Source organism: Emydura macquarii, unplaced genomic scaffold (genome assembly GCF_026122565.2).
Source record: "Emydura macquarii macquarii isolate MOO-44397 ecotype Brisbane River unplaced genomic scaffold, CSIRO-AGI_Emac_v2 contig_1045, whole genome shotgun sequence".
Lineage (NCBI taxonomy): Eukaryota > Metazoa > Chordata > Testudines > Chelidae > Emydura > Emydura macquarii.
In genome coordinates this window covers 16614592-16628841 of record NW_027131182.1, presented here as the reverse complement: position 1 = coordinate 16628841, position 14250 = coordinate 16614592, and the positions used below count along the sequence as shown (strand labels likewise).

The following is a 14250-nucleotide window of genomic DNA, read 5'->3' as shown; positions in this document are numbered from 1 at the left end:
TGGTGTATGCGGTGCACACACACCTAATTCTGAATGAACGTGAGCAACACATCTCAAAGAACAACAGTTACAAGGAAAGCAACCGTTCTTTCCAAAGAGAAATCCATTACAATATTTCTACTCAACTCTGCCTGCAGTATAAATATGTTCCAGTTAGCTACATTTTCATTTTTACAATAAAGTGTGTTTATTATTATTTATTTATACATTTGAGCTGGGGGGGAAGGGGGTGTGTCTTTATTTAAAACATAAGAAATTCTTCTCCTGGAAAATTGAGGTGCAAGGGGTGGAAAAGGAAGTGAAAGATGGGGGAAATATTTAAAAAATAAAGAAAAAGAAAAGAAAACAAAAGAGATTTCCCTTCCTTTCTCTTCCTTTTGCCAACTGTAGAAGCAGAGGTAGATAGTAGGAGGGTAGAGAAACCAAAAAAACAAATTTATTTTGGTTTTCAAAACTGAAATGAAATGTTTCATCTAATCAAGAAACTGAAAAGTTATATAAAAATTTTCATGGAAAATTGACTTGGTTTTTACAATTGTGGAGCACTTTTCAATGGCATAAATAGGAGTTAGAAACCCAATTCCCATAGGGACTTATCTTGTTTCCTCATAAGGAGTACCTGCTTTATTATTGTACTAACGCAGCATGCAATCTCTAATGAGCTGATTAAACATGCTGATTAGTCAGTTCCACATTGAGTCTGTGTTAGGGCCTAGTCTTGCTGTCCTTGGTCCGTTACCTGATGTTAATAGGCCATTTGCCTGAGTAAAGAGTGTAGAACAGGGCTCTTAATTTGGAACCCACATATGGTGAAAATAACCGTTCCACACAGCATGCTGAAGCACCTGAAAAGGGCTTGCCTTTGAACTCTACTGTCATACTGTTGAGCCGGGATCAATTCACACATCCACAACTGGGCACCCAATAGCCGTACCAGTGAAGACTAGGATTCAGTCTTTTCAATGCAAAGCTATTTGTTGGAAAACAGGTATCTCAGACAAACAGAAAGGGTTATACAATGCCTCTCCTTAATAAGCCTCAATTCCCCAAGCATAAACCGTCGGTAACTATGCTTGCCCCATATAGTATCCTGATTAGCAAACAAAGCAGATATAGATACCAATTCTAGGTAGAGACTGTTCCTTCCTTCATGCTCCTTTAGGTAGTTGGTGTGTTTTCTGAGTCCTCAAAGCAGGGTGTTGGCAACCGAGACCCTCTGGTTCTTCTTCTTCTTGAGTACCTGATCTGTTTAATGGTTCCTTGTGGCAGGGTGTTTGGATACCCTAAGACTCTTTTTAGTTCTAAAGTCCCTCTTCAGATGTTAAATTGGGATGTCTCTGTGGCATGCGATATTCCCTAGTACATATACACTTTTCTCAAAGGAGTCACATGTCCCCAAAATATGCTCTGCTACCACTTATTTAGCATATCATGATTATTTATAACTTGTTTTTCTAATTAATTTTGGGAGGGACAACAGGGATCGGCTGACATATTGTCAACTATTCATCCAGGCACCTGATGTCGTGCTGTTCTACAGGGTCAGTTGACCCAGGTCAGTTAGTCCCAGATTCACTATTACACACCTCCACGTGTACACAATAGGCAAACTGGCCATTGGCTGACCATGATCGTTGGTCTGTCACATCAGCACAGCTACACACACAGGGCCTGGATAACCATTCATGGCTTATGTCAGTGCCAAGTGCAAGTTTGGTAATCTTAGTGATTTCCCATGTAATCTGTCTAGTGGTAAGAGGCCTTGCTCCTAGAATCCTTTAACACTCAGACTTACCAAGCTTTATCAGACTTATGTCAACCACGATGATTTATAGTAAGTTAGTATCATCCCAACACATGCTTTCATTTATCTGCGTGAATTCTGTGCTGAAATCCGTCTGGTAGTGGGTTGACTGGGGAGAGGTGGGAGGGTATCTGCACTCAGCAATGTCTTTTTAACTTTGTGAAATTTCATAGAAAACATTGCAACACTTCCTCCCACGCAAACAGTTACAAGAGACCAACAGCGAAGTAAATTATCAAATGAGAGGGAAAACCTGCTGTCAGGAGGACTGCGTGTGTTCTTTATTGCCTTTTTTTTTTTAAATTGCCTCAGCAGTTTGCCTCATGAAACCCATAGCTGGGGCACGTGCACCCAAGTTGGGGAGCTGTAAATGCAAAGGAGAATCTTAGCTGACTTGCTTTTATTTATTTATTTTTTTTACAAAGTAAGGCCTTGTCTACACTAGACAGTTTTGTCGATGCAAGTTACAGTGGTGATCAAAAAACGCAGTAATTACAGCACTTGCGTCCATATGCACAGCACTCACTGTGTCGCCAAAGCCCATCCACACTCGGCGCTATAGCATTGACATTAGAGCAGTGCACTGTGGGTAACTACCCCAGTGTTCAACTTGCCATTTTGTGCCGTTAGGAGTTGCGGGAAGGTGTTTGGGCCGCATTGCATCATGGGCATGGACTCTACATCCCATGATGCAATGATTTCCGTCCTATCATTCCGTGGGTTTCTGACTGCATTTCACGGCATTTTTCAATGGCCCCCGTTTCCTGAGCACCCACCTTCTCTATCTGAAAGGATGGATCCTGCACTGCTCTCCACTGTTGCTATCAGTGTTCTGAACACATTGCAGCTGGTCATGCAGTATGTCATGAGCTCCCAATCAGAACTGGAATCCAAGGCACCTGACCTGTTATGTGCCATGCAAGTGAACAGCGTTGCATTACTGTTTGCATTTACAGAGCATCTGCACATAGTGCAGTGCTGCTTTTGGGAGCATGAGATAAGCACTGAGTGGTGGGATCACATTATTATGCAGGTCTGGGATGACGAACAGTGGCTGCAGAACTTTTGAATGTGCAAAGCCACCTTCATGGAACTCTGTGCGGAGCTTGTCCTGCCCTGCAATGCAAGGACACCAGAAGGAGAGCTGCCTTCTCAGTGGACAAGCGCTTGGCGATCATCTTGTGAAAGCTGGCAACTCAGGACTGCTACTGGTCAGTCACTAATCAGTTTGGAGTAGGGAAGTCCACTGTTAGAGCTGTATTATTGCAAGTGCACATGGTCATTAATCGCATTCTGCTATGAAAGACTGTGACTCTGGGCAGTGTGCATGAAATAGTGGATGGCTTAGCAATGATGGGATTAGCAACTGTGGTGGGGTGATAGATGGCACTCATATCCCAATTTTGGCCCCAGACCATCTTGCAAACGAGTACATAAACAGGAAGGAGTACTTCTCTATGGTGCTGCAGGAGCTTGTGGATCACCCTGGGCATTTCGCCGACATCAACACAGGTTGGTCAGGGAAGGTGCATAACACACACATCTTCAGCAACACTGGCCTGTACAGAAAGCTGCAAGCAAGGACTTTCTTTCCAGACTAAAAGATTCCAATGGGGGATGTTGAAATATCCATAGTGATCCTGGGAGACCCAGCTACCCCTTACTGCCGTGGTTCATGAAGCCTTATACGGACAACCTGGATAGCAGCAAGGAGTATTTCAATAACAGGTTGAGCAGATGCCAAATGGCCATTGAATGTGCGTTTTGGCAGAATAAAGGCTTGCTGGAGGTGCCTTTATAGTAGGCTAGACTTCAGTAAGGAAAATATTCCCATGGTTATAGTTGCCTGCTGTGTGCTTCATAATTTATGAGAAGCTAAGGGTGAAAAGTTTGCTCCTCGCAGGAGCACAGAGGCAGACTTCCTTGCAGGTGACTATGAGCAGCCTGGTGCCAGGTCTATTAGAAGGGCACAACAGGGGGCCATTCAAATCAGGCAGGCCTTGAGGTACTCTTTTAACAATGAACCCCAATAAGGTGTCTTTGTAAACAGCAATGTGTCGTGCTGACTGCTATCTAGCTTGCTCTGTGTATCAATGAGAGGTGCAACCAGTGTGTGCAAGAGACAAATGAAAAGTGTTTATTCTTCAAACGTTTTGTCTTTATTAAATAATAGGAATTTACAACAAACAGAAAAACGTGGCTTGAGGGGAGAATGTGGTAAGGGGCAGTGTGAGCTGTCACAGCTATCTTTCTGGTAGCTGTCTGAAGGGGTGGAGTGAAGTGGATATCGAGATGGGCTGCTCTTTGGTAGGCATGTGTGGATGAAGTCTGTGGAGAGCATGGATAGCAGTTCTGTATTGGCTGCAGGGGGGGGGAGCACGCATGATTTCAGTCTGCAGCGTGATTAGTGACTTCAGCAGCTCCGTTTGCTCCTCCATTGCTTTTATCATGCGCTCATGACCTCTCATCGCTTACTCCTGGTTTTTCTTTCTGTCCTGGCAATCCATATGTCTCCATGCCCTTTTTTCTTTCTTGTCTCCCTCAGAGGAGTGGAGGAGTTCTTGGAACATCTCCTCTTTGCTCCTCCAAGGTCTTTTTCTTATCAGCCACAGCTGTTTGCTGGTTGTTGGATGTTTGACCGCCAAGGCCACATCTGTGCAAGCACAATAAGCAATGAACAGTAGGTTGTGAATGCAATCACAGCATTGATGCATTACTGTTAAATATACCTGTCTCTCACTGTCCCCCGGCAATCGCACAGCTCCACGGGCAAGCAGGGCATGGTGAGTTTTTCCCAGGGAGTTGGAGGGGGCCATAAACCTGGGCGGAAGGTTGTTTGGGGGTCTCAATGCAGGTCAAGAGGGACAAAATTGTAAATTGTACCACCATTTTCTGCAGGTGGGGGCCATAGAAGCTGATATCTCACTCCTCAGAGTAAGCAGAGATGCTAGGGTGCATCTCCTCCATGTGAGCAGCTTCACACTAGGTCCCTGTGCTGCTCACCTGTGTGCCACTTTGGTCCTTGCACAAGTGATTGCCGATTGGTGCAGCAAAGTTTCCTTTAATGGCAGAAGGAACAAAGCTGCTCTGCCAAGGAACCTTCGGCAGCAGATTTGGGAGTACCTCCTGGAAAGTTTTCTTGAGATCTCTCTGGAGGATTCCCATGAAATCTCTGCATACATTAACATGCTTCTCTGCCACATTGCTTAGCTGAAGAGGGGAATGCGAAGCACGTGCAAACGCATCTACTGTTGTGCATTTCTATCCCTTCTATCCTATAATGCAAAAAAACAAAGGATGGTTTTACCTCACATACACAAGCTGCATCTGATTAAAAAAAAACACTTACATGAGCACCCCTCTCCTGCATCCAGCATGCCAGAGCTGAAGGGCTGGGACTGGCTGCAACCTTCTGGAGTCAAGAAGAGCTCCTGATTCCCCACCTCACCAAATGAACCGGTCCCCAGCTCCGAGTCATTCTCCAACTCTGTCTCCTCATCAACGACTTCATCTTTGGGGTAGATTCCAGTGTCTGCTGGCCCCAGGGCCGTGGAGGTATCCACAGGTGGGTTAGGGGTCAAGGTGGGGTCGCCGCTGAGGATGGCTTCCAGCTCCTTATAGAAGCGACAGCTGTTTGGCTCTGCACCAGGGTGATAGTTTGCCTCACTGGCCTTTTGGTAGCTCTGCCTCAGCTCCTTGATTTTTGTTTGGCACTGCAGTATGTCCCATTCATTAGCCCTTCTCTGCCAGGATTCCAGAAATCTGGCTTTAGATATCATAGTTCCTACGGCTAAAGCGGAGCTGGGATTGTATGGTCAACTCTTCCCAAATGCCAGTCAGGTCCAGCAGCTCCGGTGTGCTCCAAGCAGGAGAGCATTTGGTGCCTGGAGCCACCATGGTCAACTGGGAAGATGCGATGTGAGCTCTCCCCACCGACCAAGCAGGCAGTGGAATTAAAAAATCCTGGGACTTTAAAGAGGAAGTGGCAGGTCGCTCAATGGCAGCAGAGTTCAAACTGATGGCCAGAGCAGTCAGGATGGGCATTGTGGGACACTTCCTGGAGGCCATTTCCCACAGCATAACTAAGCATGGTGTCTACACAGATGCTTTGTCGATAAACATTTGTCAGTAGAAGCTCTATGCCTCTCATCGAGGTGGTTTTATTTTGTTTAAAAACAGGGCAGTTGTGTCGGTGGAGGGGGTAAGGGGTGTGATTGCAGTGTATGCACCAGCACTGTTTTGTCGACAAAAGCTTACTTTGGTTGACAAAACTCTCTGGTGTAGATCAGACCTAAGTTTCTAGCCCTGTTCCTTGAAAAGAAAACCTTGAAAATGTTTTCATAAGCTGATTTAGGATTCAAGAAAACAAGCAACTGAGCTTTGTTTTTGTGGTAGGAGCTGGGGACAGACCTAAAGATTGCCTCCCGCCCCATCTCTCGTCCTTGCCAACATAAGTGCTAATGTAGACAAGGCCTAACCCTTCCTCAAGAAGAGTTTGGGGGCAGGACTGCAGTAGACATTGATACAGAGTTTCCTGCATGAGAGGGTGTGGAGGAAGCTCATCTCTCTCACAAAATGTGTCAGAGTTGTGTATCCTACTTGTGTCTTGCTGTACCTTGTGAATCTTGAGGGTGCTACTGAGGATGTGATGGAGTCTGGCACTGCTTTGAAGAAGTATTTCATTTCAGGACCACTATTCTAGGGAGCAGTAACCAGACCCTCATTAAGCAAGATGTTCTAAGCATTTACTGAGAGATGGTAGGGGGAGAAACACAAACTAAAATCCAACCACACTTGCCCTTTTTATGAATGAGGGAATAATGCTGGGTAGCCAAGAACAATAGGTTGGCAGTATTTCTGTAAATCTCTATGGAACTAAAGAAACAACTTCTAAACTGAAATACATTTTCCCTTAGGGTCTTTTTTCCACCACTGAGTCCAATTATTTTTTAAATGGGGGTTCAGCCCTCCAGGGATGCTATAAATATGTTGATAACTAGGCTGCAGTCAGTTGTATATTCCCAATTGTCCTGTTAAAATAATTCACTATAGAAAACTAAGACCATTTCCTTAATGAAAGTACCAGAAGCTTTTTGCTTGCAAGTTTGATGTTACTATACACTTTACTCTTGAATATCTAAATCAGGGGTGTCAAACTCATTTGCTATGGCAGGCCAGATTTGAATTAAATGTATTTCAAGTGGGCCATACATACCATAAATTGAAATAGTAGGCACTTTTGGAGCGCTGTGTCTCGTGCACACAGCGCTCCATGAGCTGTGTCTCGTGCACACAGCGCTCCATGCGCTGCGTCTCGTGCGCACAGTGCTCCATGCGCTGCCGCAAGAGTACACAGATCTCGAGGCAGCATGCGACGCTGTGACATCTTGTGGCGTTGTACTCTCACCAGAGAGTACGAAGCTGCGGGATCTCGTGGCAGCGTGCACTGCTGCCAGGGGCCGGACTGAAAAAGGTTGGTGGGCCGTATCCGGCCCGCAGGCCAGAAGATTAACATCCCTGATCTAAATAATGCTTGACTATGTGTAAGCACATCAAAGTTTAATGTCTCAGTGGTTGAAAATGACCACTTTATTTTTTTGACTGTACATGCTGCAGACACTAGAAGCATTATTTGCAATTACTTCTGAAGCTGAGAGGCCAGCAACAGAAACGTATACAGTGTGACTCCATGCTAAAAAGGAGTTTGGCTGAGTGGGAATCCAGTGAGTAAGTATTGGTGAGTGTTTTTAGTTTTCAAGTTTCTTTTTGATGAGCTATTTTAAAACGAGAATTATCAAAACATTACCCCTGCTGGGTACATAAAATTGGTGTGACTGATTGAGAGCTGTAAATATAAGAACGGAAACCAATCCTTGATGAGACTGATTGTGGGGAAGCTGAATGATTGTGGTGAAAAGGTATAAAAAGTTGGCAGAGTAGTGGGAAGCCCTGTGTGTGTGCGTGCGTGCGTGCGTGCGTGCGTGCATGCATATGTGCACGTGTATAAGAGAAAAGAGTGAGATGGAAATAGCGAGTCAATTTAAAAAAAGAGTTTGTTCTGAGTGAAAGTGAAGGTGTGAGTGCCAGATCTTTTCCTTCGCATTTTAAAAAGCCTCCCAGCGAGCACTGCACTGAATTGCTGTCATTCCCTCACCTCACCCTCCTTGGAGACAGCCTGTGGCAGAATATATATTGCAGGAAAACTGGCCCTTGGGATATGCTCTAATGGATATGGCAGTGGGCTAGCAATAAGATGATGTAGTTTGTGTTCCTGGCTCTCCTGCTGTGTAACTCTGGGCAAGTCACTTTGCTTTACAGTGCCTGCCACCCCCCATTGTCCATCTTGTCTGTTTAAACTGTAAACTGTCCATCTTGTCTGTTTAAACTGTAAGCAGAGATTCTCTTGCTAACTGTTACGTAGCTATACGTTAGGGGCCACTAGGCACTATTGTGACACAAATGATCAGGGTGCAGAAACCACTGCAAATCAGCAGCCTTCCATGTGCAGGAAGTTGTCTTTGGGTCTGTGGCAGCTGCTAATCTAACTACATGAACATAATGTATCCCAAAGGTCTTGAAAGGAAACTGGAGTGTCACAGAGAAACTGTAACGAGCATGGGAATTTCTGGTCTTTAGAGTGCAGTTGAAGAATAGGTGACTAATCCAAAGCCACAGAGCAAGTCAGTGGTAGAGCAAAGATTCGATCTCAGGGAATTGTAAGTTTCCAGTCCCGTGCTCTGTCCTGGGTTTCCTCTTTCTGCTTCCTGGTTCTGCTAGCCTTACTTCAGAATAGTGGCATCCTTCCTTCAGTTATGGAAGCCAATGTCATTGTTGACAGAAAGAATACTGACAGACAATTGTCCCTAAAGACTCGCTTTCTAGTGGAGGGAGGAGGAGGAGGATTCTTCACCCACCAAGGTAATCTTTCAAATAGAATGGAACCAGTTTGCGATATAATAAAGACTATGGTTGTAAGAGATCCATTCATTATCAGGAATATCAACAATTGGATGTGATGGCAATGAGGACCATAAGATAACTTTCCTTCCAGGCGCAAAGGTGCTGGAATCTCAAAGTCATATGAGTAGATTTGTAAAGGTAACAGGACAAGATGAGGACAGAGAATTTTGATGTAGACAAGTGCATGATAACTCATATTGGAAGAAACTGTTCAAATTATTTATGAACAGTTTATAAAACTGTTTATAAAACAGTTTATAAAACTGTTATGAGTCAGTTATACTCTCTAACTAGGAAGAATTTTTATATCATCATGGTCAGCTCCAGATATGATCACATCTGCTCAATGCACAGTGTCAATCAGCAAACCAAACAGTACAGATTGATTTCATTTGTCATTTGAGACCTTTTAATGACTTCCTCCTGTCCAGTCTGCACAACATGACACTGTTTCTCTAAACTTATGGCACTCTCTTCTGTTGTCCCTATCCCCTCAGAGTCCCAGCTGTCTGAACTCAGGCCTATGCATAAAGATACTAAGAGAACAAAAATTACTTCTGTAAACTTCCCTGGCTCAAAACATTCAGAACCTTGCCGACCATGAAATGAATTTTCTCCTTTGTATTGTCTGTGGTTTACTTTACAAAAGCTAAGTTGTGTATACTGACAAGTGTAGTCCTCTGCTATGAGACTTTAGTGCTGCCGCTCTTGGCTCTAGTCATTTAAATAATCACTGTTTCATATTGACCAGATGTGTTATGGGAGTTGCATGGCCTCCTCTGGAACATCAGGCTACTAGAGGCAACATAGCAGACTAACTAGACCATTGGTGTCTGTTCCTATCTTCCCACAAGTTTAGCGCTTAATCCTGCAATCACCTGCTACTGTACATATCCTTGATTCCATACAGAATCCTACTGAAATCAAGGAACTCTATTTTGGATTAAGAATATACATGGTAGTAAGTGTTCACGTGATCCTTTCTATGGTAGTATGAATATTCTAAGCCTGGTCTCAAACAAGAGGTTTGCTTTGATATCTAGATTAATAAATGCTAGCCTGAGCAGAACCTTTAATATATTCCATTTAATTGTCCTGTAATATGTTGAAACATGAGTCGCTGCTCTAATCTAGTGATACACATTTCGTTTAGCATTAAAATGCTATATGCAGATCTAGTCTATTAGAATATCTTTGGGTAACCACATACATCTCTATGATCTAACCAGGCTGAAGAAGGAATATGGTATCAGATCAACACTTAACAGAAGAAAGTTTAATCACAACTTGCAATTTATTTAAAATAAAATGCAGTTCCAGGAGTCAGTAAAGACAATAAGACAAAAAATGGGACTTTTAATGAGTTGCCTAGTAGAAGTGCTTTTAGTGTTGGATGAAGGTATTCTTTGGGTTAAACAAAGTAATGTTAGAATTGGATGAAGGTATTATTTGGGTTAAACAAAGCTTGAGATGGGCAATAATGACTTTTCCTTGTAAAGAAGAAAACCTTTCATTTGTCATTGCAATATGTAAGATTCATCGCGTGGTAGCTAACATATCATAGGGCATCCAGAAATGAGCAAATTGGGGGACTTCTTTAACCTTGATGTCTTGTTTTCCACTACTTTCGTGCTTTGAAAGTCATTGAGGCTCAGGTGTTGATGAAAATCCCACCCTTGATGCCAGGAATTTGAATCACTTAGAGCCTCGTTTTATGTTCCTAAAAGCTCCTGTGGGTTTCATCTGGTCACCTGCACAGGTGAGGAAGGGATTCCCCCTCCCCAGTGTCTTCTGGGGTTTTGTTTAGTTTTTTATTTCTTTCTTCTGAACCATGACAGATGGTCACAGCTAGAGATGGAACATTGGACGGGGAGGTCCAGGGTTCTGAGGTGACGCTAAGCATTCTCTCTCAGGTGCTTGGCTGGCTGGTTCTTACTCACATGCTCAGGATTAAACTGATCACCACGTGTGGGATCCGGCAGGAATTTTCCCCTAGGTCAGATTGGCAGTGATCTTGGGGGGGGGAAGGTAATTTCATCTGCAGAGTTTGATTGCAGGTCACTTGCCAGGATTATCTGGGTATATCTCACGTAATCATTTCCCTGCCATTGCAGGGGCCTTGAGCACTGGTGCACCTTGATCCCTCCAATTCTCTGTCTGTGGCACATAAGTGTAGTCTCTTGTGGGCTACTTTGGTCTCATTTCAGTTGGTTCCTTCTTGCTTGAAACTTTGACTCCAGTGCTACAGCCCATTCCAGGCACAAAAGCCCCATTGACGTCAAAGAGATTTGCACAAAATGCAGGATAGGTCTGGGCACAGCCCTCTGTGCTTGGATGAATTTCACCCACAGAGCTGGCAACAGTACATCCCAGGTAAGGTGACGGGATGCAGTGTGACAATAGGAAAGAGGGGTACATTTTGGTTCTTCATTACAAAATGCACAAAAATGTAATAACAGTTGTCAGCTTGCCTAGTGTGGATCACAGCTGAGAGCGCCAATTTAAGGTCAGACTGACAAAAACTGGGCAGACACTCCCACACTGTTTTTTTCCTCCCTATAAACAGATTTAACCAAACCAGCAAAAAAAGTGTGCTCCTGGATTGCTATACTAGCTTAGTATGGAGCAATAAGCAGTCCCTTTAGGCCTTACAGACAAACTGGACTTCTGTGATGAAAGGTTATTAAAACCAGAAATCACCACACATTACATTCTTCCAGTTCCTGGGAGCTGGTCACTTACCCAGGTCAATAGATGCTCAGGACCTTACACCAAAAACAATGCTATAGCCAATCCTTAGTAACCTAACTAAAGATTTATTAACTAAGAGAAGAAATAAGAGTTATTAAAAGGTTAAGGCAGATAAAACACATTACAGTGGGATCAGAGTATATAAATATCTGCTAGTTTTCTACAAGTCTCTCTGGGTTACCCAAATAGCTTTGGGGGCCTCAGGCATTTTGTCCCAAACTTCTGTCAGAATTCACAGCCCAGAGATTGGGGTAGGAAAGAGGTGGCCAGGGGCCTTTGTTCCCCTTTTTCTACCGTGATCCATTTTGCAGGAAAAATCCTGGCTGTGTAACAGGTCAGGCAGTTCCATAGCATAAGTGCTCTGCCATCCCTCCTTCATCTGAATTGCAGATTCTAACTTGCACATTTGCCCACATGCCGTCTGAAGTGTCTTCCCCTTTAGACTGCATCACAGTAGTTAAGAATGGAAAAGACCTACTAGATCAGAAGCATCTCTTTCCAATGTCAGATAGAAAACTTATTAGATATTGCTAACACCCTTAACCTTAATTGCAATTTCACACAAAGTGGCTGTGAACTAGACCAAATAAGTAAATATTGCAAATTAAAGATAAATCCTTGAAACTAAGGGAAATTTGCAATGCAAAGCGTTGTTTTTGTTCCATTTTACTGTTTTCTGTGGCACAAATTTTAAAAATGTACAATGCAGTTAAACTCTGCACACAAACAGGTAGAATAATTACAGTAGTTGGGGTTGGTCCTGCTTTGAGCAGGAGGTTGGACTAGATGACCTCCTGAGGTACCTTCCAACCCTAATCTTCTATGATTCTAATAATACAGTTGTTCATCATTGTTCAAAGTACACAATAGAATCTTCTCAATCTAAGCTCTGGAATACAATGTCTCCTTCAGCTATAACTATTAAACTATCATTCTTACACTGTTTCTCCAGTAAATGCAAAGATTTAGGATATAATTTTCAAAAGCATCTAAATGATTTAGGATCCTGATTAAAGTCAGTGGGACTTAGGTGCTTTTGAAAATGGCACCTGCGCTCTTCAGTCACATGGATGCATTTGAAAACTTTAGCTTTTCTAAAATTTCAAGGATATGTATTTTAACTCATCACAAAGATCCTGACCCAGCTAACCACAGTCATGTGAACACGCTTATTGGTCCTAATTCTCTGCTCATTTACATAGGTATCACACATTTCTGCAAAGTTGACTGACTTGTGGAGTTACTCCTGACTTACACTGAGAATCAGGCCCATTGACTTATTAGTACTAAGGGCATAAATAAGGGCTAGTCATGAAAGCAGTACTCTTTTCATTCAGCTACACTAAAAGTGCCAAAGGAGTGAATGAATATTGGCTCCATGAAAATAGCATATTGGAGGGGATGGAAAAGGGTAGGACAAGGCCAATTTTAGAGAATCTGTGTGCTGATCAGAAACTTATATTATTCTGACAGAGAATATTTATGAATGCAACATTGATTTTGCTTTGTTATATTTTTAGGGTCTCATGACTCCTTTAGCTTCTACATTGACGAAGCCTCTCCAGTTGGACCTGAACAACCTGAAACTGTCCAGAATTTTGTCTCCGTATTTGGGACTGTGGCTAAAAAGTTGATGAGAAAATGGTTGGCAACACAGACGATGAACTTTACTAGCCAGCTGGGTGCAGGTATACGATATTTTGATCTCAGAATTTCCACTAAACCCAGAGACCCTGACAATGAACTTTACTTTGCCCATGGTTTATTCAGTGCCAAAGTCAATGAAGGCCTTGAAGAGATCAATGCATTTCTTACCGACCACCATAAAGAAGTTGTCTTCTTGGACTTCAATCATTTCTATGGGATGCAGAAATACCATCATGAGAACCTGGTCCAAATGCTCAGAGGCACCTTTGGGAATAAAATGTGCCCTGCTATATTTGCCCAAGAAGTAAGTCTCCAGTACCTGTGGGAGAAGGATTACCAAGTGTTGGTATTTTATCACAGTCCAGTTGCTCTTGAGGTGCCATTTCTTTGGCCAGGGCAGATGATGCCAGCTCCTTGGGCAAACACAACAGACCCAGAAAAATTGATTCAGTTTCTCCAGGCATCAATCACCGAGAGAAGAAAGAAGGGCTCCTTTTTTATCTCTCAAGTGGTGCTGACCCCCAAAGCTAGTACTGTGGTTAAGGGTGTTGCTAGTGGACTCAGAGAAACAATCACAGAAAGGTAAGTGTCGGGAAGGCACTTTGTGTTCAGACTGTGCTGTCTGTATGTCATTAGCTCTGCTTTTACTGCTCCTATTGTGGAAGATTTAACAGATTTTTTCTTTGCTATGATGGGTTAGAGTCAAAGCTCAAAAGTGATGTTAAGGCATTTAAAATGACACAACAATGAAAGTTTATCTTGAAAGAGAATTCGCACTAAAGCATAAACAAAGTCCTGATTCTTTCTGGATACTATTTTTTCCACATTTTGTTTCTTACCATTTAACATGGCAAATATTTATTCAAAAAATGTGCTTTTTAGATATGGGCAAATCTATGCAATAACTGAACCCAGCCTAGGTTTAGTTATTGGATCTAGGCACAGATTCCAGGTGTTGGAGAAACAGATATTTCATTCTGTCTCTTTAACAAAGCCAGACAATGCAAAATTTTCTTCCTTACATACTTTCACACCCCCTCTATACAGACATAGCCTGGAGCCATACATCCTCCTTTATTTAACTTCAT

The 14250-nt window shown here is 43.0% G+C and overlaps 1 protein-coding gene across 1 annotated transcript in view; it reads left to right on the top strand.

Moving 5' to 3' along the window:
* The window catches only part of PLCXD3 (phosphatidylinositol specific phospholipase C X domain containing 3), a 147038-nt gene that overhangs the window by 85611 nt on the left and 47177 nt on the right, over window positions 1–14250 (top strand). The window contains exon 2 of the mRNA XM_067545574.1: window positions 13036–13744. Within this exon, the coding sequence (XP_067401675.1) occupies window positions 13036–13744 (709 nt within the window). The remainder of the gene's footprint in view (window positions 1–13035; window positions 13745–14250) is intronic.